The 25,647-nt window shown below is 37.9% G+C and overlaps 5 protein-coding genes across 5 annotated transcripts; 2 read left to right on the top strand and 3 right to left on the bottom strand.

Moving 5' to 3' along the window:
- The first annotated feature begins 2,876 nt into the window (after window positions 1-2,876).
- LOC115979310 (50S ribosomal protein L25) lies at window positions 2,877-5,662 on the top strand. Its single transcript, XM_031101333.1, has 3 exons — window positions 2,877-3,354; window positions 3,448-3,577; window positions 5,059-5,662. The coding sequence occupies exons 1-3, from the start codon at window positions 2,953-2,955 to the stop codon at window positions 5,277-5,279; spliced, it is 753 nt and encodes a 250-aa protein (XP_030957193.1). The 5' UTR covers window positions 2,877-2,952; the 3' UTR covers window positions 5,280-5,662.
- A 2,920-nt stretch (window positions 5,663-8,582) lies between these two features.
- LOC115980141 (F-box protein At5g49610-like) lies at window positions 8,583-9,863 on the bottom strand. The gene has a single exon (XM_031102424.1). The coding sequence runs from the start codon at window positions 9,861-9,863 to the stop codon at window positions 8,583-8,585; it is 1,281 nt and encodes a 426-aa protein (XP_030958284.1).
- An 8,936-nt stretch (window positions 9,864-18,799) lies between these two features.
- Window positions 18,800-20,280, top strand: LOC115980140. Its single transcript, XM_031102422.1, has 2 exons — window positions 18,800-19,823; window positions 20,012-20,280. Exons 1-2 carry the CDS (start codon window positions 18,800-18,802, stop codon window positions 20,278-20,280), a joined length of 1,293 nt encoding a protein of 430 aa, XP_030958282.1.
- Window positions 20,281-21,771: 1,491 nt separating this feature from the next.
- Window positions 21,772-22,423, bottom strand: LOC115980139. Its single transcript, XM_031102421.1, has 2 exons — window positions 22,365-22,423; window positions 21,772-22,284 (listed from the first exon to the last, which is right to left on the bottom strand). The coding sequence occupies exons 1-2, from the start codon at window positions 22,410-22,412 to the stop codon at window positions 21,772-21,774; spliced, it is 561 nt and encodes a 186-aa protein (XP_030958281.1). The 5' UTR covers window positions 22,413-22,423.
- A 1-nt stretch (window position 22,424) lies between these two features.
- LOC115980138 lies at window positions 22,425-24,329 on the bottom strand. Its single transcript, XM_031102420.1, has 4 exons — window positions 23,171-24,329; window positions 22,912-23,082; window positions 22,502-22,838; window positions 22,425-22,449 (listed from the first exon to the last, which is right to left on the bottom strand). The coding sequence occupies exons 1-4, from the start codon at window positions 23,961-23,963 to the stop codon at window positions 22,425-22,427; spliced, it is 1,326 nt and encodes a 441-aa protein (XP_030958280.1). The 5' UTR covers window positions 23,964-24,329.
- Window positions 24,330-25,647: the final 1,318 nt, after the last annotated feature.

Here is a 25,647-nt window from a genome sequence, read left to right as displayed (position 1 = left end):
TATGTGGGAGAGTATAAAGTTTTTCCATATTTCATTCTCCTTGTAAACCAATCTGTTCACAAAACAACATACTTCAAGATAATAAAGAATAATATAATTGACTATTTTTATTTTAAGATGAAAAAGATAGAAATTGAATTATATATATAATCAAAACTAAGAGAAAATTCAATTAGATTCTATATTCTAAAATTTTTAAATTTTTATACCAAGTGAGTATTAAGTATAAAAACCGAAGATTTTTACTCCATATATATATATATATATATAACCAAAACTAAATTAGGTACTAAGAGAAAATCCTATGTATATACTCCATAAGGCATATAATAAGTGAGTATCAAAAGAAAATCCAATTCGGTACTACATTCTAAAATTTTAAATTTATATACTAAATGAGTATTAAAGCAGCGTTTGGATTCAGATCAAAGCAACGCGCTTTGCGTCTATGTTTCTTTTATTTATATTTTTTTATTATACCAGAAGCACGTGAACACAAACCTACCAGTGGGTCCCGTGCACTGTGCATGAGACCCACTGCCACTTTGAATGTCCACACATTACACTGGAATGGCACTGTTCAGTGGGTCCCATGCACTATTCACGGGACCAACAAATCTCTTTTTTTAACGACTTTTTCATTAAAAATGAATCCCACGGCACTATTCATACATTTAAAAATAATTTTGCTACAGTGTTTTCAGTTTTCAGCAAAATAAGCTGTATCCAAACGAACCCTAAGTATAAAAGCGAAGAGTTTTTGCTCTATAAATCCTATAACACCCTCCAATTCTCTTTCTCAAACCAATTGATATATCTTTTATCATTTTTTTTTTCTCCAAGCTTATTTGTACAGGTTATCCATTTTGCATTAAATTCATTTTGTTAAAAAAATTAATTTAATGCAAAATCTATATATATATATATATAAAACCGAAGCCTCTGCTAACAATATAATTTTCCACGTCAGCACAATATTTAAAAAATAAAAACATTATAACATCTCAAAACCCTAGCAACCTTACCCCTCTCTCAAGTTAAGAAATATAAAGCCATAGTTTCTGCAAACTCTCTCTCTCCAAACATAAATATCAAATTCAACCCCTTTAATTTCTCTTTATATTTTTGAGGCTTCTATAGAGTTATAGTGAGTTATGCTGATTTTGTTTTTTTTTTTGTGTGTGTGTGTGTGTATAGATGGTCATAATACTTCGGTATTCCAAAAGAAGTTTGTGTTTTTGTTAATTGAAAGCCTTAGAGAGATAAGTGTTGCAGTTTGGAACAGCAATACAAAAGACGATGTCATTGGCAGCAGAAAGTAATTACTTTGTCTCATATTTTTGTTTTTTAAATTGATTTTGTGTGCTTTTTAGACCCTTTTAGATCAATTTTGTTAATTGGGTGTTTTTTTTTTTTTTTTGATAAGGTCCAATTGGGGAAGGTTCTTTCAAAGGGTTACGACGACCACAGTTGGTGTCTGTATACTAATAGTGGGGGGTAAGTACTATAAATTACTAACCCTTTTAAGTGTATAATCTGTTTCTAAAATTATCTATAATATTTTGTTCTCCGAAAATTTTATCTCTTTAATTTTAGTATATTATGTTTCTTAAGCTATAGACAGATTTTCTTTATTTCTTATTTTCAATAATAAATCATTTTATTGCAATACCGGTAATTGTTTGAGCAATCCAATATATTCATATCTCTATAGAATAGAGAATAGTAGAAGCCAATTTTATTACAACTACTTAAATTGAGTTGACTTAATTCCGTACAATTACAAAGTATAGCATGAAAGATAATGGAATTAATTGTTGTAATTTTTATTTTCTTTTCATGTTTTGAATTTCCATGTTTTTATTGTTGATGAGAAATTAAGACTCAGTTGCACAATATGTGTAAATTCTTTAGAAGACTACTTTAAATAGTAAGTCAATTTGTCTCTTACATTTGGGTATTAGTTAGAATTATTTTCAAACGATTGTACCAATAAAAGTGAATGTGTATAAATTTTGTTTAACTATCCCGTGCATCGCACGGGTTAGCGACTAGTTAATTATATGTACAAAGACATAGCAATAGCAACCGTGAGTTATTCTGTGGTGGGCTTCCACACTTGTAATATGCGTGTACGTGAAAATAGGGCCCATCTCTTAACTCAGAATTGGTATTATCTGGGTTTTGATTGATTTTGATTTTGATTCTGATTCATTTGGGCTTTGTAGGTCAGTTGATTTTGGGCCTTTCTCTTCTCTTCTTGAATCATGATTTTAAATTTGTAAGTAGTGTAATATTTATAAGTAGGGTAAATTACAAATTACTCCTAGGCCCGTTTGATACACAGGTTCAAACACATGTTTTTAATTTTTAAACAATATTACACGTATTTTCACACACTTTTTTATCTACACGTTTTAAAAAAAAAATTGAAAACTACCATTTAAACACACGTACCAAACAGACCTTAATGTTTGGGATGTTTGTTTATATACTTAAATTTTTAGAATTTAAATTTTACCTCTTGAAGTTTGGAAATGTTTGAATTTTACATCATGACGTTTTAGAATTTAGATTTTAGTCTTTAAATTTAAGGAGTATTTGGATTTTATTCCCTTAAATTTGAAGGTATTTGAATTTTACACTCTAAAATTTTAGAATTTAGGATGTAAAATCTAAATACTCTTAAACTTTAGGGGAATAAACTTCATTTTTTGAAACTTTAAGGTGAAAAATCCAAACGCGTCCAAATTTTAAGAATGCAATTTACCATTTACCCAAATTAGTTTCTCTTCCAGTAGTACGTGACAATCTTTGCATTTCCCTTTTTGTCCTTCGAAATGGTTACGACTTACAACCCTGAGTCTAGTCAGTAGTAAGTAGTTCCCCAATTCCCACTAAAACCCTCAAAAATCAATCAAAAACCCTCTCCTCACTCACTCACTCCTCACCATGTCGTCTCTCCTCCAACTCCAACAACGCACCTCATTGTGGAAATCCTCCGCCCACATACGGCGGCGATACAGCAGCGAAGCCCTGGAATCCGGATTCCCCAAACCGGACCCAAAGTACGACGAGACAATCCTGGCGATCCCCCGGTCCAAGTCCGGAACCAACATCTCCACCAAGGAGCGCAAGGCCGGCCGCGTCCCCGCCATCCTCTTCGAGCAGGAGGACGGCCAGCACGGCGGCAACAAGCGCCTCATTTCCGTCCGGACCACCCAGATCCGAAAGCTCGTCAACCACCTCGGCCGCTCCTTCTTCCTCTCCAGAGTCTTTGACCTCGAACTCAGGTCCCCTGCTTTTGACGAGTACGACGATATCCTCGAGAAGGTCCGCGTTTTGCCCCGCTTGGTACGTGTCTTCTACTCGCCACCCACTACACACGCGCTTTCTGTTTGTTTCGACTTTTAATGTTTTCTAAAAAAAAACGAGTCATTTTTTTAGATTCATCTGCACTCAGCGACAGATGCACCACTCAATGTTACATTCATAAGGGCCCCCTCAAATGCTTTGTTGAAAGTTGATATTCCTATCGTTTACAGAGGAGAAGATATATCCCCTGGACTAAGGAAAGGTAAAGCTACTAAACCACTGAATTTTTATGTCAAGTTCACATGACTAGTGTGAGGAATGTGTGTTTTAATTATCATTAACAGTACATACATGGTCTTAGCATTAAAAATGATGGGGGGCTTTGTGCTGAGTGCTATTATATTTTTTAGTTCAAACTAGTAAAAGGATGTGGGTGTTTGCTCTTCAACATCAACAGATACCAAGTTCCCCACTAGTTCAAAAAAAAAAAAAAAAAAGATCTGTCCTATCTATTAACACACACATACACAATTTTTCCTACCATATTTAGAACTAAATCAGATTCTCGATGAGATCTTGAATGTGTTGATGGCTGTTTGGTATTAAAACAATGAATAGAGCATGAAATCAAGGAAGATAAAACACTAGGCAACCACACATAGGTGGGAGAAGGCAATCACACTCGCAAAGCTAAAAATAAGTCGTTGGAATTTCATTAAAATCAATCACTATGAATATTATTGACTTATAAAAAATTTATTTACATAGGCTATTGTTATATCATTTCCTTGAAGAACTAGGACTCCTAAATAGTCTAGGATTACCAATAACAATGAAAAAAACAAAACAAGACTCATGGCCCTTTAGTACAGCTAAGAACAGCCCATTCCAGAATCTAGAATTACCAAACTAAGACTAACTAAGCAAGGTCCTAAGAGAGCTCTCCATAATACGAAACATCCCAAATTAATTTTTGAGCTCTAGTACTAGCTTACCCTCGGCTCTTATAAGTTTTCAAACTCGGCTGCCAGTTATGTCCCCCGTCACCTGTTACACAAAAATCCTCTTCAATTTACTTTCTCTAGTGATCAGTCATCTACTTAGGTTTGGAAGCCAGTTCACTTTCCCAGACCCACCTCAATCAATTTAAATCATATCTCACCTCAATCAATTTAAATCATATCTCACTGCCTTAAGTTTTAGGATTTATTTGAAAGAATATGGTTAGATTCAATGCTTTTATCTTGGAGACATAATTGGAGGTATTAGTAAGATCCAATTCCAGTTGGGTAATGGAATGTTAAGAGCTACCATTAAGTTAATAAACCCATTACATGTATTAAAAAAGACGGTAATTTAAGATGACATATTCATATGTGCTACTGTCTACTTAGATCTGTCATTGATGAGAAGATTAATTTTGATGATACAAGAGTAAATGTTTTCCATTTAAGGATAAATAACTCATTAACCCTTTCCTAGAGTAACATGTAGGAGGTATTGTGTAGTAGAATTAGCTCTGAAATCTTTTCATAGATAGATTTTGTAGATTGAGTTAATTAGTAATCACAATCTTGGGGTGATCATACTCCTACAAGGTTTCTATCCAATTAGCTCTACCAATTATTTAACTATTTTTAAAATTTTTGTTCAAGTCTTTCTTTTACAATTAGCCTAAATTTTTGGGAACAATTTTCATGATTAAGTTTTTGTAGTCTAAATTGTACCAAACAAATCTGGCAGGGGCTTATTTGAATACCATCAAACGAACCGTTAAGTATCTTTGTCCGGCTGATGTCATCCCTCCTTTTATTGATGTTGATCTGAGTGAGTTGGACGTGGGCCAAAAGTTGGTAATGGGAGACCTAAAGGTTCATCCAGCCTTGAAGCTTCTTCAGTCAAAAGAAGAGCCTGTTTGTAAGATTATGGGAGCTAGGGTTTCTGATCAAAAGAAATCTAAATAACTACATGTCTTCCGAGTTTTGTTGGCAAAATTTCACACCGCAATGAGGCATTTCTGGGCTAACTTGTATTGTTCATGGCTCATTACATAATTCTTGATAGACTTGGAGAGAAGGGCATGAAATGTGAATGTAAGCTTCCCCTACCCGCTCTTTCTTTTCTTTTATTTCTCTTCTTCTTCTTCCTTCTTTTACTTTTTTTCCAATTCTTGCTTCTTTCTTTTTGATTTGGAAATTTGGGGGAGATGGAGAAGATAGTCACTTTTGCAATTATTGATCCCATATCCTTTTCTTTCCTTCCCTATTGTGTTATAACTACCCTAAGGATATGAGACTGTTTCAAGGAGCACACATTCAAATGAGGCACATCGGAAGTGTTAAATACCCATTGAAATTGCCTGATTGTTCGACTTTTACATTATATTATGGGAAAAGTTAATGGATGCCTTTAGGGCATTAGTTTAGGAAATATTTTTTAGAAACTTTTATATGAAAAAAAAAAAAAAAAAACACAACTGATCTTTAAAAACTCTAATAAAAGTGTATCAAAATTTTTCTAAAACGGACACTTATATTATTTATCTTACAAGTAGTATTCAGAATCTTCAGATGCAATCAGTATTGTGCTATGTCAGTTGTACCATGTCTAGTGTGTTGTGGATTGTGACTTGGTGGTAATCGACTTGCAATCACTATGGTGAAGTCGTTAAAAAACTAGTGAAACCAATTTCCTGGGTGTATCTAGCTTTTGAGATGACACATTTGCATTTTTGTATTTTTAAAAGTTGGTAATATACATTTAGATTTTCTGTGCTCGGAGGCTCTCAAATCGAAAACTTTGTTTGATGCATTTAACATCAACACCCCATTGAAGTCAATGTGAAATCATTCGACCTTAGTTTATCAGGTCAAATTAAAACCAAACTTTATTCAGCAAATAAACAAAAAATTTAAAACCAAACTTTCAGCGCTTAGTAGAAAAATTGCTGTGTTGAGTCATTTTACCTCATTGTATGATATTTCATTTGCTCCAAACCTTATTTTTTTAAATGTGCGTGGTCAATAGAGAGGGAACAAGTAAGATATCATACCATTCTCAAAAAAAGAAAAAAAAAGAAAAAAAAGAAAAAAAAGAAAAAAAAAAGATATCGTACAAATAAGTAAAAGTAATCAGATGGTGATTTCAAATTTGGTCAAAATTGTAATATTGCTATAAACTCGACTAACTCACTAGTCTAATGTCTGTTAAGGCAAATGGGTTGGGCCAATCTTTTGAATCTTTATAGGAACTATTTATCAAACTTGTAGTGGTGGGGGTTTTTTTTTTTTGGTCGCTATTACATGTTGTCAATAGGTAACTGCCACAATCAATTCTTCTAAGCTAGTGGTGTTTTCTTTTAAGCTAGTGGTGCTAGGGACTTAGGAATTGTGCCCTAAGATCCAATTTATTGGCATGTTATAAATAATTAAATTGTTTAATTATATAAAACTATTTGTATATGAATTAATTAGACATTATCATATAATTCTTGAAGTTATAAATCACAAGTTTCTTGTAAACTTAAAATGTAGTTTGTAGTTGGTGATAAAATTAGGTTTTTCATTTGCAAAGACTATAATATGTCAACTAAAATGATTTGTCTAGATTATCTAAGTGAAGACTTCTAGTTGATGTGTTGGTGTATTTTAAGTGTGTAAGACATATTGAATTAGATTGCTGTGGGATTCATTATCAATTAACAACTGTCACCTGTATAATAAAATTCATGACTTCTATTTTCATACTCTTAATCCTAAGAGGATTTTAACTCGATCATGAAATGTAAGCTGCTTTGATATATTAGGAGTGAAATCCAATCTAACAGTCAAAACCTAAATATGTTGGGTAACTGCATGTAGTGTTGAGGGAACACATATTCTCAAGATGGAATCCATAATCTCTTTTTATAGAGACACAAAGTATCTCCTTCAGATAAGTTTAATAGAAACTAACTATTCAAGACTTTAGTAAAGAGTTACTAAAGTTTATATTTAATGAAATTAGATTTCATAAAATATATGAATAACTAAAAGATTAAACTGGGGATTTAAGGAATAAAATAGTAATTTATAAACTGATTGTTTTTTATGTCTTTGTTCACTTGCTATGCATGTTTCATGGAGAAATCAAATGTTATAGTGAGGCAAGAAAAATTGTTAATAATATACCTATATGAATTTTTCACATTTATCTGAACCCCCTTTTTTTTTTTTTGGCCCCAATATAAACCTTATACAACTAAGGAGAGATGTTCCACCTTTTTAAGCAATGGCTTTTTCAGCTACTTTCAGTTATAGCTAAGATTGGTAAAGAACAAAACCTCACGAAAAGAAAAGGCTCTTATTCATTCACTTTCTAATTAAATTCTAACTTCTTGCCTATATTTCGCAAATCACAGGCCCCTTTTTTACCCTATAAATTGGTAGTTAGGGGTAGGGACCATGTGCGGGTTGGGCTTGGACATAGTGGTTAGGATTAAACAAGTTGTATGAAAAAATTTCGACCACTCGACCAATGGCGGGTTGGAAAATTTTTAAACCAGCCACTGATTGGGCAAGTTATTTTGAGTTATATGTGTTACTTAAAAACTTATCTTACTATTTACAAAAAAAATTTAAGGTACCTTTTCTCTAAATACTATAAACTATTGAAGGAAGTCATAAGAAAGACCAATTTTCCCATATATCAAAGTACATAGTTTATGAGTACTTAAAAAAAAAAGAAAAAAAGTACAAGTTCCATATTCATGTAACTATAAACGCTTGCAAATATGTTGGAAAAGTATCAGTCATGTTTCATATTAATATGTGTAAATCATGGAGTTTTAAGAGGAAAAAAAAAAAACCTTAAAATTTAATATGAGATAAAGACTAATATATATATATATATATAGAGAGAGAGAGAGAGGTTAGGTCGCAACTTTTGGTTTTAAAAAAACTCAACTTGCCATCCAACTCAATTCGCTTTAGTTTTTGAACTAATTTAACCTATTTGGAAATCAATATTATATTCATGTGGGTTGGTGCAAGGCAAAAAGGGTCGAGCAATTTGGGTAGAATCAGTGGGTTGTTGGCTTGTTGCACAAGCCCGATACTAGTATAGTTTATACATTTTTTTTCCCATGGTGCTTAAGAGGGTGTTTAGGAATAGATTTTGTGAAAAGTGAAAATAGATGTAAACCTTATACTGATAAAGAAACTTTACTTAAAAGAAGTAACAAAATGAGACATATTAAAGAAACAATCAACAAAATACATTACTCAACCTCAAAGAAAATCACTCCAATAATCATCAAACCGTGCTGGTGTTCGGATCACTCTTTTTGATCTGCTGTCTGATGGAACTTGAGAATTTACTCTTGCTCTTTTTCTTGTTCCCAAAATCATAGGCCAAAAGTGGTCATATCTGCCATTGGAGTAATTTTCTTCTAGAAAATTATTATTCAATGCCTCACTGGTAGTGTCCAACCATGCTAAAGAAGGTATAAAAGGAATGCACTCGTGAATTCCATCATTTGAATCTGTAAAATCTCCTATCTTCTTCCATTCACACAACCTGATATTATACGAAAAAAATTGATTCAAAAAATTTCCATGGCTCTGCAAAACAATCCACTCCCCATCAAAAAAGATGGGACAGAAGTCACACAACATCTTTAGTGACCAATGATTGGTTTTGAATCGAACACGCTTCCATACGCCATTTACATAATCATGGAGTGCCAAGATGACCACCTCTGTCTTTGTAACATGTACTATATTGATTGAACCGTTTGTGACTCCAAACCACATGTCATCTTTGAACTCACCGAGGAGATGGGACTTCCTCATAATTCTTGGCTTGTTTTCCTTTGTATGAAACACAATAACATCACCAGACTTTCTCATCCAATGCAAAGATTCATTGAAGTAAACCGCTTGACCATGTTTGACAAACTCACCTGATTGACACACTAGTCCAGAGTCCACTCGTCTCCATGCATTCGCATTAGATGAGAATGTTCTAAATCCATAAATTTCCGTTCCACGTAATGGATTCCTCATCTTATAAACAAAAACCAACTGGCAATGATTATTGGAAATCATCGAAGTACTAGAACGATCATTATAAGCCAACCCAATATTTTGCTTTGGGTTTGGAGACCAATTTTCTGGTTTCACAATATATCTGTGTTTCTTTGTTGTTGGGTTACAAAGAGTAAAGAGATTGGTTTTCACAAAATTGAGTAAAAGAAGGCCATTACAAGAATCAACAATTTGATGTGAAGAAGAATGAATAGAGCTGACAGAAATATTGTCAATGGGGTATTGTTGTTGAGGATGAAGAGAAAGATACCTTATGTTTTGTGGACTACGACACGAAAAGTGAAAGAAACCATGCACAGATCCGAGGTCCAGAGCATCATGTGTTGGCAACAACTTAGGATCAGAGGAGATGGAATTGATGACTTGATTAAAACGTTGACAAACGCACTTCAACTGGAACAAACATGTGATTGGTAAACGTGAAAAGATGTCAACAAGGACATCGTTACATAGTGTGACCATAGTTCTTGATTTGTTGAAATAGTCCTTGTCGAAAAAACAAAGTGGGAACTAGGGTTTTTGAGAAAAGGAGGAGGCGAGGGTAATAAGAACTAGGGTTCAATTCTGTTAAGTTTTATTTATATATTTATTAAATTCTAGTATAAAAGCGTGACCTTGTTTGGATATGGTTTTTATAATTAACTTTTTAAATTATTTGAAAAAATACGTGTAAATTAAATTAAAACAAATATTTTATTAATTATCTTAATTAAAAATTCATATTTAGTGATGAATCACTTTAATTCACCTAGAATTTTTTTTTTTTTTTTTTTTAAGAATCAAATTCACCTAGAATTTGATCATCTTAAATCTTAATAATTAATGACCCACATGACAAAAACACTTTACTTTTTACAATATATATTGCCATATGTTTTGTTCATAAAAGAAAAAGAAAAAATGTTAAGTCACTTCATTGGTGGAGTATATAGGATCTAACTTTTGTTATAGTCTCGTGACCAAAAAAAAAAAATTTACAGTATTAAAGTAGAAAATTATTATATATGAGAAAAAATTATGTTAAATTTCTTGAAATTTGTTGTGATAGAATTTAATTGGACTAAAAAAATGTGAACATTCTTAAGACTAGTTATCAACAGATTCAACACCAATGTAGATCACTATTTCTTCAGTAGGTTTTTGTTTATCAATTCCAATCCATCTTCCCAAATGAGTTGAACCTTCAACTTTTTCTTATAAAGAGAGAAACATCGCTTGATTGCAAATCTTAATATATCTTGCCACAAATAAATTAATGTCTCGTTCATAAAAAAAAGAAAAAGAAATATTAATGTCTCAGTCCATTGTAAGACAATATACATGTAGAGCAAGTAATTTAAGCTTCTAGCCCCGCTTATAAAGCAAGTAACCTAACTTCATTACATCTAACCTGGGTTAGTTTAGGGTTAACTAATACTTGTTTTGAACAGTTATTACATTCCAATGCACATTAATTTAATATTACTCTTTTCTCACATAAACATCCTAAAAATGGGAGAGACATACCATTTCCCCAAGTAAAGGTCTCTACTTTCAGAAGAACTATGTAAAGGGTAGAAACTTGTAGGGTTAATAATGCAGGAGAATCTCTCTAAATGAACTTTTTTCCAAGTTCCAAGTTAGTTTCTATAATATCATCCACTTAAAAGTCTTAAACACACCACTTATTCAAACCGTGAGTGACTTTAGGATTTAGGAAGTCCTACTAATTAAGTTTTAGCCCAAGTGGATGCTTTTGAATCTTGATGCATCACAATATCACCTCAAGAACTTACCACTAAGGTGACCAAATTTAGCAACTAGTCAGTCAAGGAATTGCCTTGGTATGGTTTCAGAAGCCAAGCTTGAGATAGAGAAGTCTATGCTATAAAGAATTCTGACCCTTTTGGACCACCTTAATTCTACAAGCATTAAGCCTGTGAAATATGAAAGGAGCTCCCACAAGTTTAATAGATTGGTGTTGACAATGCCTCTTATCCACCAATTTACAAAGAGAGAAACGGTTTGTATGTTAGTCCTGGAAAGTTACCAGGAGAGGAGGAAACACACCATCATCTTCAATTGCCCCTCGGGGAAAAAGCTGAAAAGAAAGTGACCTGCCTAAAGGATGGGATATAATAGATAGAAATAGGGAGATGAAGAGGATCAAAGAAGCTAAAGAGCTGAATTGATAACTCTATTGGGGGTTAAGGCTTGAGCTGAGACTTATGCTAAAGGTTTATTTATACTACTATTTAATGGGCTTTCTCATCTTAGGATCCTCATTTTCTTAGTTCAAAAAACGTCCTTACACCCTTATATTTAAGTAGAGACAAAATTAAAAAATAATCCGGTAAAAATACAACTCTAATTCATATTAAAACATTGCCTAAAAAATAGGGTCACTCTCTTGTTAGTTTTCAAAATGTTTTATTCACTTATAAATTAGATTCTCAAAATAAAAATTATATATATATATATATAAAATTAAAAACACACACACACACACACACACACACACACACACACTATATATATATATATATATTTTTTTTTTTTTTTGTTGCTAAAAAAATAAACATATATGTAATATTTGTTCATTTTTGAAGCTAGCCTGGTTGTATTAATAGTTCCGAATGTATAATATTAATAAGAAAACATGTAAACTTCAAGTTAGAATGAATGAAAAATTATGATACTATAAAAAAGTCACCCATCACTCACTAAGTTGCTACTACAATTTTGAATGTAATTAAGTATTTAGATTTTATTTTTATTGTTTACAAGAGTTGAGATAAGCATATTATAATCCATTTCGTTAGCTACCCCTGTTGTACTTACCCAAAAAAAAATTTTCTTTAAAAAAAAAAACTAAACATATGTTGTAAGTTGTGACTATTGGTTTCTACCCTCACTACAAAAAAAAAAAAAGTCCTATAGTCGCGTTTTAAAAATGTAGCTATAGCTCCTGAAAACGTGGCTATAGGTTAATGTTTTTTATAGCCACGTTTTCAGCTGTGGCCTAAAACCCATAACTATAAACCAGGACCAATGGCCGTGTTTATAAAAGGCAGCTATAGGGGACATAATTTAGTGAAGGCCTTCACCTAAGGGAGAATAAAATCTAGTTGTTATAAAAAGTCACACACCAATATAATAGTATTATAATCAATAAATTATTTTATGAAAACTGTTGCAAAAACCAACAATCCATGCCAACACTAACAGTACCAAATGTTACCAAATTACCAATGGTATGAGCCGAAGGGACAAATACTTCTCGTTCTTCTTTCTTTGCTTTTGAAAATCAATTAAACAAAACCTCTGATTGGGTTTGCCACAAATATTACCAAATAAAATCAAGTATAAATAATAAAGAAAATTGAAATTCCAAACCTTCGTGAAGATGAAGAACAACTCCAATGAAGCGATCAAATCAACTACTTAATTTGTTATCTATCAATATAATTTATTAAGGGTCTGTTTGGTTGGAAGAGTGGAAAAGTGGGAGGATAGAAAATGGTAGGAGGATGGATTACATAAAATCACATGCAATACTTCTATGATCATGAATTAAAATGGCTCCTTCTAAGACATAGTAACTTTTGTATAAGTGAAGAGAAAAATCTAAATTATAAAGTTAATCAAAAGCTTCCCCACCCCCCCCCTCCCCAAAGTCATTATTCAATGAAGAACTATTAGTCCAAAAAAACATAAAAACAATCGGCTTAAGGTTAAAAAGAAGGTTTGCAGGAATAAAACAACTTTTAAACTATGAAATTTTTGGAGTTATGCAAGTGTAGGAACTAGGGTCCAAAATAGTGTATTAGGCCTTGAGTCTTGTCCGAGGACATTGATAAGTCTGAGAAGGAGCAAGTAATTGTTAAACGTTCCCAATTAAAGTCTCAAAGATGGGGAACAAGTGGGAGGTAATCCGAGGAGGAAATCCTCCTCGGATATGATGAAAATAGTTCACAATATGTACTCCATCTGTCAGCCTAATTCTCCAGAAAGCTCCAATGAAAGAGACATATTTCGTGAACATACGAGAAGGAAGGAAACCCAAAAGTATCCAAGGGGAAAGCTGCCACCACCATTAAATGCACTGCAATTACTTTTTTGGTCGCATTTATGTGGAGAAGACCTTTGAACAGTACTATCTTGACTACCACAACTCACAGAAAACCAGAGAATGTGTTTGATGGGACAGGTACTCAAGTAAGGATTCGGATGATCAACAAGTGGAGGGTGAAGATGATCCAAAGGAGAATATATAAGGTGAAAGACTCTCCATGGAGGGAGAATGAGGAAAAGAGAACACTGTAGTAATCAAAATTGTCTCTGTATTTAACTGTGATCAATATACATGATTACAGCCTCCTCGGACCGAAAGTCTGTTGATTTCAATACATCTCGTTTGTGCCTGATTGTCATTTAATTCCATATTAGCTGTTATTCAATTCATTAGGACCTAGTTCTTTGACCCACTTTCTACAAATTTATTGTATTGAGCTCATTAGGTCGAGATCCCCTATACTTTGGGTTTGGGCCACAAATCAGGACCCCACAACAAGAAATACTGTAAATTTTATTATATAAAATTGGGGTAATTATACTCTCGTTCCTTGAGATTTGAGGGAATGACACTCCACCCCAAACCTCAAGGGAAAAAACATTTTTCCCCATTGATACCCTTTTGACCAAATTTTGTTAAATTGATGTTAAAAATATTGGATACTAGCCTACCTTTTACTTAAGGATAGATTTCCAAAATTATTCTCCTTTTTAGAATGAAAATTCATTGTTTTGAATTTTTAATTAAAGAGTATTTAAAATATTCAGAATGACTTTTTCTTTTTTCTTTTTTCAACGGCCTGAGGAGAAATTTGTTATTGCAAGTCTTTTGGTACTTGATAAATTTTTTATTTTAATTTAAAATTAATCAGTGATGTTTTTACTAATCATATTTAAACTTTGTTAAAGAAAATATTATAAAATTTTAAAATAGTTCATTACTAATATAAATATAACTGGGGGAGTGTTATTTTCTTTAAACCTCAAGGGATGGAGAACATTTTCTCTCTTCGGTTTTGGGGTGGAGTGTCATTTTCTCAAATCTTAAAGGAAGAAAGTATAATTACTCCTGTAAAATTTACAAATTGGTGTGTTACTAATCACTAAAAAGTAATTCAAATTTCTCTATAAAAAAAAAGTAATTCAAATATTCATTTTTATTATGTTTTTGAAATCTACCAATTAATTCATTGTCACATTAGTTAATTCGTAAATTTTATGTAGTAAAATTGATAATATCTTTATGTTATTTTTTATTTTGAAGTCTTCAACAACCTATACTTACTTGACAAAGGAATTAGAGCCTATAAAGTGTGACATTGCTAGCATGCAAATGCAAATATTTCAAGAGAGTTAAATGAAACTATATGTGGGTGGAATTACCATGAGGATACTTGTGCTAATTAATACTAATGATATTTATTGTACTTTTTCCTGTAATACTTTAGAGCAACCCTCTTGCACCCTCTCCCTCTCCTTCTTCAGTTTTGTCTTACCTTCTCTCTCCTTTTCAACAAGATACCATGACTTTGAGAGCATGTATGGAATGGTTGAAGTGGATATGTGACATGTACCGCAAAAAGTATTCTTTGGAAATAAAAGAATGGTGGGTCGCATATGATGGTGTCATAAATAAATCCCCAAGTCCATAACTCGTCCATATGTCTCGTCCAACAAAAGAAGCTACAATAGGCGATGAAAATTACAAGCGTACTGGCGAACCTCGTCCATACATGGACGAGCAATACCTCGTGAGATCTATTTATCAGTTATGAACGTCAAGCCTTCCAAGATGATCTCGTTATCTTCCACTGAAGATGGACGAGATCATCCTTGAGGTGTCATCCATCCTGACTATGGATGGACGAGTTCATCAGCGTCCGACCTAGGTAACTTCCACAGCGGTTATGGAAGTTACTCCTAATTCGCCGGACTCCTCGACATTGGGAACGGTTCCTAAACAGATAAACCGTTCCACACACACACACACACTATATAAGGCTTCTTCGATGAAAGGTAAGGGGGGTCAGACACTTTTACTTTTGAGAGAGCATTTCTTCGTTACAGAGAGTTCAAAGTAACTAACTTGATCATCGGAGGATTTTTGGCCGGTCCCCCACCGGTCCCCTCTGATTCTGTGTCCTTTGTATTACAGGAAATAGCCTAAAGATCAACGTTCGAGTCCTATCAACCCACTGATAAAGGGAGAATCATCAGTTGGCGCCGTCTGTGGGAAGAAATTGTTTCACAGTTTACTTCTCCGTGACAAAGGGTCGATGGTTCGGACTAGATCAAGGGCTACTAGCCCAGGCCATCAGGGAAGCAGCAACCCGCATCGTGATCGCCAGTCTGCCCAGGTCATGCAGTCATCTGCCCAACATGCACAATCTATGGCAGACGCTATGGCGGAGTTGACTCGCCAAAACCAAGAATTACGAATGGAGATCAATATGAGGAGGCAAACGCATGAAGAGCGTGAAGGTGGACAAACACAAAGTCATGGCGGAAGAGAGAATACCGAAGTTGGAAGTCAGTTTAGAGGCACCACTTCGCGAACGGTACCACACCTGAAGGAAGAAATGGATCAAATGAAGAGAGTTATGGAGGAAATGAAGGAAAATATGAAAAGGGCGAATCCGATAGAAGATTTGGTTCACAGGACTGACTCTCCCTTCACGGCTTCCATCAACGGTCACCCCCTCCCATCAAAGTTCAAGTTGCCTTCTCTGGATTCATATGATGGAACACGTGACCCGTTTGATCACATAGCCACTTTCAAGACCACCATGCATCTTCAAGGGGTGCCTGATGAGATAATGTGTAGAGCCTTCCCTACCACCCTTAAGGGTTCAGCACGAGTTTGGTTTAGCAAAATACCTCCAAATTCGGTGAGTTCTTTTGAAGAGTTGAGTAAGTTATTTGTTAACAATTTCATTGGAGGACAAAGGCACAAGCGTTCCTCGTCCAGTTTGTTGACGATAGAGCAGGGAGAGAACGAGAGCCTTCGGTCGTTTATCACCCGTTTTAACAGAGAAGCTCTCAGTGTGGACGAAGCAGATGATAAGCTTCTACTGGCAGCCTTCCACAACGGGGTGAATTCGGATCTGTTTATACACAAGCTCTATGAAAAAGAGCCCCAGTCCATGGCCGAACTCGTCCATTCGGCTCAGAATTTTATGAATGCAGAAGATGCAATCATCGCTAAGAAGAGGAAGAGGTCCGAGAGAATGGATGCAAATCCCAGTCGTCATCACGAGCAAGGAACTCGTCCAAAGAAGGGACGGACGGAGGAAAGGAGAGATCGAGAAAGTAAGAAGCCAGGCCCTCCAGTACGGAACCAGCAGTATACCCCTTTAAACGCCCCACTTGAGCAAGTCCTTATGCAAATCAAGGATGATCCCTCACTGAAGTGGCCGGAGAAATTGAAGGGTGATCCCAACAAGCGCAACAGGAACAAGTACTGTCGCTTTCATAGGGATCATGGTCATAACACGGACGAGTGTTTTGACTTGAAGCAACAAATTGAAAATCTCATAAGGCAAGGGAAGTTGAGGGGTTTCCTTGGACGAGACCAGATGGACGAGAAACAGAAGGGAAAGATGGAAGATTCATCGCGACCACCACTCGGGGAGATAAGAGTCATCATTGGGGGAAGTTCAACTGGCCGGTCGTCCAAGTCCAAGAAAGCATACTTGAAGGTAGTACAGAACGTCCAGCTTACCGGACGATCACCGAGAGCAATGTCTATGGACGAGCAGGCAATCACTTTCACGGACGAGGATGCTGACAGAATTCATCACCCTCATGATGATGCCCTCGTCATCTCCCTACTAATTGCAAACTACACAACCAGAAGAGTGCTTGTGGACAATGGAAGCTCAGCAGACATTTTATACTATCCAGCTTTTCAGCAAATGAGATTAGGACGAGACCAGCTCCGTCCAGTGAACTCCCCCCTAGTAGGTTTTGGTGGGATGAAGGTGCAACCAGTGGGTACCATTTCCTTATCCGTGGTAGTGGGGGCATATCCACAACAACTTACCAAGGACGTCAACTTCCTTGTGGTAGATTGTCCATCCTCCTACAATGCCATCATTGGAAGACCAACTTTGAATAGCTGGAAAGCTGTTACCTCCACTTACCATTTATCAGTCAAGTTTCCAATGGAATATGGGGTAGGACAGGTACAAGGTGACCAACTGGCAGCAAGAGAATGTTACTTGGCCATGCTGGCCATGGATGAACAAGTTCAAGCAATGAATATTGAAGAAAAGAAGGTTGTAGCAGAGCCTACTGAAGCATTGGAAGATATTTCCTTGGATGAAGTTAACCCTGAGAGGTGTACCAGGGTTGGAGCAGATTTAGAAGAGAAGATTAAAAAGGACCTCGTCCAATTTTTGAAGAAAAACATTGATGTGTTCGCGTGGAGTCACGAGGATATGCCGGGTATAGACCCTAGTGTCATTACCCACCGTTTGAATGTATGTCCTTCCTCTAAGCCTGTGCGGCAAAAGAAGAGGGTGTTTGCCCCTGAGAGAGATAGTGCAATCAAGGACGAGGTCCAGAAGCTGATGGTAGCAAAGTTCATTCGGGAAGTGTATTACCCGGATTGGTTGGCCAATGTAGTAATGGTCAAAAAAGCGAATGGCAAGTGGAGAATGTGCGTGGACTTCACTGATCTGAACAAGGCTTGCCCCAAGGATAGCTACCCGCTACCGCGCATTGACCAGTTAGTAGACTCAACTGCAGGACACAAATTGCTTAGCTTCATGGATGCCTTTTCAGGATACAATCAGATAAGAATGGACGAGGCTGACCAAGAGAAGACATCTTTTGTAACCAGTCAAGGCTTATTCTGCTATAAGGTGATGCCGTTTGGCTTGAAGAATGCAGGGGCAACATATCAGAGGTTGGTCAACCACATGTTTCGTCCACAGATTGGGCGGAATGTAGAAGTCTACGTAGATGACATGCTGGTGAAAAGTCAAGACGAAGGAAGACATCTAGACGACCTGCAGGAGACATTCGAGACATTAAGGCAGTATCACATGAAGCTAAATCCTAGCAAATGTGCCTTTGGAGTATCATCAGGGAAATTCCTTGGCTTTATGGTATCCCACAGGGGAATTGAAGCGAATCCAGATAAAATTCAAGCAATATTGGACATGAAGCCACCGCAAAATACCAAGGAAATCCAATCCCTCACTGGACGAGTCGCTGCGCTTAACAGGTTTGTCTCTAAAGCTACTGATAAATGTTTGCCATTTTTTAAGGTTCTCAAAAAAGCATTCGAATGGACCGACGAGTGTCAGAGAGCTTTTGAAGATTTGAAAGTATACCTTACCATGGCACCGCTGCTGAGTCCATCAGTGGAAGGAGAGGAACTATATTTGTACCTAGCAGTAACCCCGCACGCCGTGAGCTCGGCATTGATAAGAGAGGAGGATAAAGTGCAAAGACCTGTGTACTATACAAGCAAGGCATTGAAAGGAGCGGAAGGACGGTATCCGCAAATGGAGAAGTTGGCCTTCGCACTAATCACAGCATCACGGAAGCTGAGGCATTATTTCCAAGCACATGTCATTAATGTTATGACAGATCATCCTCTTAAAAAGGCAATGAATAGGCCGGAAGCTGCAGGACGATTAATCCAGTGGGCTGTGGAGCTAAGTGAGTTCGATATCAGGTATCTACCAAGGCATGCCATTAAAGCTCAAGCCCTAGCAGATTTTATTGCGGAGTTTACCCCAAGTCATAACGAAACAGAGGACAGTAAGAGATGGATCGTTCATGTGGATGGTTCGTCCACACGGCATGCAGGAGGAATTGGTGTGGTCCTGCAGTCCCCAGAGGGAGATAAACTGAAACATAAAGTCCGTCTACAGTACCAAGCGACAAACAATGAAGTCGAATATGAAGCCCTTCTCAAAGGGCTAGAATTGGCAAAGTCCGTGGAAGCAAAGTCCATATGTGTCATGGGGGATTCCCAACTGATCATGGGGCAAGTGAATGGGACGTATGAGGCGAAGGAAGAACGAATGAAGAAGTATCTTGGTAGGGTGATGCGCCTTGTGAAAAGGTTTGAAAAAGCTGACTTCGTTCAAATCCCAAGGGAGGAGAACGTGGAAGCTGATACTATAGCTAAGGAGGCCTCAGCAGACGAATCATTAGAGAAGTCAGACGAAGTTCAATATGTGCCAAGTATAGATGCCCAGGAAGTACAGCAGGTTGATAACAAAGAAAATTGGATGACTCCCATTATATCCTATTTGAAAGACGGACAACTACCAGAAGAAAAGGACGAGGCCAGAAAGGTGAGGGTGAGGTCAGCTAGATACGTCCTTATGAATGGAGTTCTATACAAGAGAGGTTTCTCTCAACCTTACCTTAGATGTTTAGCTCCGGACGAAGCAAACTACGTGCTGAGAGAAGTTCATGAAGGGGCATGTGGCAATCATTCGGGAGCAAGATCACTTGTCCACAAGGTCGTCCGTGCAGGGTACTACTGGCCGAACATGCAAGCTGATGCTAAAGCATACGTTAAGGTCTGCGACCAGTGCCAGCGATTCAGCAACGTCCCCAGGCAACCATCGGAATACCTCACCCCAATGGTGGCACCGTGGCCCTTCGCACAATGGGGACTGGACATTTTGGGTCCCTTCCCTTTGGGAGTAAGGCAGATGAAGTTTCTAGTGGTGGGCATCGATTACTTCACCAAATGGGTGGAGGCAGAACCGTTGGCAAATATCACGCAACAGAATGTGAAAAACTTCGTGTGGAAGAACATCGTATGCAGATTTGGAGTGCCGAAGGTATTGGTGTCTGATAACGGACGACAATTCGACAATGCACTCTTCAAGGACTTCTGCTCACATTTTGGAATTCAGAACCATTACTCCTCGCCTGCACACCCCCAAGCCAACGGCCAGGCTGAAGTTGCAAACCGATCCTTGTTGAAAATCATCAAGACTCGGCTTGAGGGGACAAAGGGAGTGTGGCCAGATGAATTACCAGGAGTTTTATGGGCGTATAGGACCACAGTGAGGACACCTACAGGAGAGACTCCTTTCAAACTAGCCTATGGAAGTGATGCAGTCATACCTGCAGAAGTACATATGGCTAATCATAGGGTGATGATGTATCAAGACAAGGATAATGAAGATCAGCTTCGTCTGAACCTCGATTTAATAGACGAGGTAAGGACAAATGCAGAACACCGGGCAGCAAAGTATAAGAATCTCATGGCTATGCAGTACGACGCGGTGGTGAAGCCTAGGCGTTTCAACATTGGAGATCTCGTCCTGAGAAAGGTCTCTTTGTCGACCAAGAACCCGGCACATGGGAAATTGGGCCCAAACTGGGAAGGACCCTATAAAGTTATCAACTGTAAAAGGCAAGGATCCTACTACCTGGAGGCCCTGGACGGGAGAAAGCTGGAACATCCTTGGAATGTGGAGCACCTGAGGAGGTACTACCAGTAAGAGTGAACCTATGGACGAGACTGGGTCTTATAAGTCTAATTACCCTACTACTACGTATGATGCTGTTTGTGTTTGATACTATTATATTTGGTGTTGCTTATGTGTGGAGTTTGAAACTATGATCTTATTACTTATTATAGTTGTGTTATGGTTATGGACGAAGTCATGAAGTATGTATTTATTAAATAAAAAGGCATCAGTGTGCATATGCCTTGTCTGTAAACAATATTTATGTTATGTGCTAAATGTTGTGTGAAATTTCTCCATGATATTATCGTCCAAGTCAATCCTCAAGAGGATTGAAAGATCCAAGACGAACAAAATCTCTGGACGCAGAGATGTAACGTCTAAATTTTCTAAGGAAAAAACCACATCCACACTCGTCCAACTCATGGACGAGACAGAGCCAACTGAAACAATCCAAAATCTGGACGAGAGAAAAAGTTGGCAAAATAAGTAAGATGGTAAGTAAAATTAGTTTGCAAGTCCTAAGACGAATCAAGCTAATTAAAAATACTACCTACTAAGACGAGTTAGACTACATGAAAAATATGTAATCTCGATATGGACGAGCTAAAGTTGGAGTTAAAATAGCTTGGCAACATTCGTCCATGAAAATGAAATCACTCGTCCATGCAAAGATAATAAAAATTCATTCAAAGGGTAGACTTCCTACGTCCAAAAAACCCTGATTAGTTTGGAAAGCAGAAACTACTTAAAAACCCGTCCTAAAACCATGGACGAGTATAATGTATTCTTGTTACATAAAGGAAGGTCCAAAAACAAAGGACCAAATAAAAAAAAAGAGAAAAACCACTAAGGTTAAAAGTCTCGTCCTAAGAAGGGGGAGCATTCACAACTGGTGCGTCCTGAGGCTGGGTACTAGCATCGTCTTCCACGTTGACGTCATCAGAGCCAGTCTGGAGAAGAGAGCTTGTGGCAGCAGCAAGGTTAAGCTTGATTGCATTAAAATCAACTTCAGGGAAGTTCTCAATAGCGTCCATTCTGAAATCTTCAAAACCAGCTGCATAATTGCGATCCAAAGTGTCTGTATATTCTTTGGACGACTTGAACTCAGCCACAGCGTCCTCTTTTGCCTTGGAGAGACGAGCATTCAATTCATCATTCATCTTCTGCAAATGATCAATGCGCGTATCCTTCTCCACTGCATCCGTCCTTAGCTCCTCAATCAGCTTGTTACGTTCCTTGACCTCGTCCTTAGCTTTTTCAGCAACCCCAGCCCATTTTTTACACTCAGCATTCACCTGCTGAATCCTCGTCTCCAACAAGACTCTCGTCTTGTCCAGCTCTGTTGCCTGTCTAGACGCTGCTATAAACTTGGACATGGCCTATGAATAGACAAAGCAACATAGAGTGATTAAATGAGGAAAAGTGGCTACCCAAATAAGGATGAGAGATACTGACATACCTTGAAGAGGTCATGGACGCCTGAATGTTCAAATTCCTTTAAACCCATGTTGTAGCACGTTTATATCTTCGTCCTTGACAGCCATCTGGAAACGTTTCCAAGCCAGGTCTTCGTTCTCAATAATGTTCGTGGAATGCTGGGACGAGCCAGGCGTGGTAGACTTGGCCAAAGGAGTTCTGGGTGGAGTCTTGGACGGCGTGGACTCCACTGGAGTGGACGAGTCCACATCAACTATCTGGACGGCAGGCTGGGACTGGGGAGGTTTGGACTTGACCACCTTGGACGAGCCTGACTTGACCCTTTTGTCCCTACGACTGGGGAGCCCTTCCAAGTCAATATTTTTTGGCAAGAACTTCCTTTTGTCCCCAACCGTTGGACGAGTCTGACCCTCAGGACGATCTTGGGCTTGACCCTCAGGACGTTTCCCCTCTCCTGCAATCTCCTTCCCTCTATTCTCTTTCATTGTTGACATTCCTAAGACGAGATGAACGAGTTAGGAAGGTACACAAAAAAAGAAAAAGAAAAGGAGGTTTAGCTAAGAACTTACTTTTTCGCACAGTAACTTCGTGGGCGATAGCTTCGTCTGAAGGCTCAGGACCTAAACCCCACTTGGCTAAGCGTCTTAGCGTGACAAGAGAACGAAAGCTCCTGTCTGTATGTAGACGAGCTCTATGGACGCGGTCACGATGGAATTTACTCAGGGACGGACGTTTGGCAGCTACAACACAATGAACAAACAAAGGTTAGAAATTGTAAATATATCAAATAGAAGTAAGAATAAAAATAAACAAGGGGAAGGGACGTACCTTCTGGACGAAGGTTCCCTAGTTCCCCAGTGTAAGGGGGAAAGGGATCCCTGCCAACGTCCACAGGGTTCCCTGCCCAGAAGCCTGAAACGAAAATGAACTCCGTCTTCCATTTCCTATCAGACGAAGCTAGGGACTTGATCAACCTACAATCATTCCCTCTAGCAGTAAACTGATAAAAACCTTCAGATTGACTTATGGCAGAAGGTTTATAACAATAAAGGAACTCGTCCACTGTAAGAGGACGGTCCCCACCAAAAACTTCCCTCCACAAAATTTGCATGGAGATAATTAGTCTCCATGCGTTAGGATTGAATTGACAAACACCTAAACCTAACTTAACTAATAACTCTCTATCGAAGGCATTTAAAGGAAACCTAAGGCCACCTAAAAAGTAAGATTCATAGACGCCTATACCAAAACGGGGCTCACAACACCACTCTCCACGGACGGGCAGCCTAGGGTTAAACTCGTCTGGGATTTGATACCAGGATTTAAGGCTATTTAACCTCTGTTCGTCCGTCTTAGAATGGACGCCTACAGCGCAGCTGAAGACGGTTTCTACCTCGTCCGTAGGATTGGACGGAGAACCAGCTTGAGAGCCAGAAGCTCTCCTAAGCTGTTCTTGGACGACCTCAATAGGGAGCCCAGGGGCCCCAGAAGAGTAGTTCTCGTCCGTGCTTCCTCCACTCTCATCACTAGCACTGCTAGAGTTAGACCTCTCACTAGTATCCTCACAGTACTCGTCTATGGCCTTATTAAGGCTATCAGTAGACGAGGAGGCAGCGGACATCTCTAACAAGAAACTTAAAACCTAAAGACGAGGAGAAGAAGAGTACCTGGCTCTAGACGGAAGAAGACTCTAGACGCAGAGAAACTCCTAGACGAGGCTCTAGACGACGGATGTCAAGGAAGAAAATCTCTGGAATGAAAAGGGTTAAGGGAGGCATTCCACTATTTATAGGATGCTGACCTAGGTAATCGAAACGACCCAGCCAATACGAAAGCGACACGTGGCATCTACCTCGGAAATATAAATCGACGAAATTAGCCACCAATAAAAAAATGACACGTGGTGCGAATAATTAATAACCAATTACCAGTCCAAAGACGTTCAACCATTTGGACGACTCACATGGACGAGGGGGCAACTGATGGTGTCATAAATCCCCAAGTCCATAACTCGTCCATATGTCTCGTCCAACAAAAGAAGCTACAATAGGCGATGAAAATTACAAGCGTACTGGCGAACCTCGTCCATACATGGACGAGCAATACCTCGTGAGATCTATTTATCAGTTATGAACGTCAAGCCTTCCAAGATGATCTCGTTATCTTCCACTGAAGATGGACGAGATCATCCTTGAGGTGTCATCCATCCTGACTATGGATGGACGAGTTCATCAGCGTCCGACCTAGGTAACTTCCACAGCGGTTATGGAAGTTACTCCTAATTCGCCGGACTCCTCGACATTGGGAACGGTTCCTAAACAGATAAACCGTTCCACACACACACACACACTATATAAGGCTTCTTCGATGAAAGGTAAGGGGGGTCAGACACTTTTACTTTTGAGAGAGCATTTCTTCGTTACAGAGAGTTCAAAGTAACTAACTTGATCATCGGAGGATTTTTGGCCGGTCCCCCACCGGTCCCCTCTGATTCTGTGTCCTTTGTATTACAGGAAATAGCCTAAAGATCAACGTTCGAGTCCTATCAACCCACTGATAAAGGGAGAATCATCAGCATACAAATACAAGAATTGTGTAATAGAAATAGAAGACTTTTGCAAGCTGTTGATGATCATTTTGGGAATCCGAATAGAAAGAAGAAGTCCAACAACATGGGCAGAAAAGAGTTGGTAAGAGGATAGAAAAATCATTAAGCCCAAGTGGCAAGAATAATGGATCACAGGTCCATGAAATAAACAAATAGGCCTTGAGGAAGCAAACGGGCTTAAAGGAGCCCGGAAAGAGAGAAGCAGCAAACTCATGGGCAGTATGTGATGAAGAAAAGTGAGAATGGGCCATAGCAAGTTCAAAGTAATGCAAGTAAAGAAAGTATGAGGTTGATGGCAAGCTCATGAGCCCCAAGGATGAGAGATAAGGTAATTGGGCCAGAAAAGTTCAAAGAAGTTAGTAAAAGCCCATGGGAATGTAGAGTTGGGAAAAGGGCCAAGGAAGCCAAGGGAAAGCAAATGAGCCAAGGATGCCTAAAAGGAAGCAAATGGGACATTGGAGCCCTCAAGTAATGTAATAAAAGAACTAATGGCCATACTGAGTCATTGGGAGAAGAATAAACGGCAGGCCCAAAGAGGCCCAGTAGGGTTGGGTCAAATAACATCACAGCAGGAATGGCAAAATGGTAAGGCAGGAAATGATAACAGTAAAAGAGTAGGCTAAAAGAAGGCAAAGCCCACCATCAAATAAAGCTCAGCCCCTAAGGGGAGCAAGCCATGAAAGAATGGGAAATCAGA

The sequence above is a fragment of the Quercus lobata genome, chromosome 3, assembly GCF_001633185.2.
Source record: "Quercus lobata isolate SW786 chromosome 3, ValleyOak3.0 Primary Assembly, whole genome shotgun sequence".
Taxonomy (NCBI): Eukaryota; Viridiplantae; Streptophyta; class Magnoliopsida; order Fagales; family Fagaceae; genus Quercus; species Quercus lobata.
The sequence above is the reverse complement of the archived record's forward strand: the minus strand, read 5'-3'. Positions and strand labels throughout refer to the sequence as shown.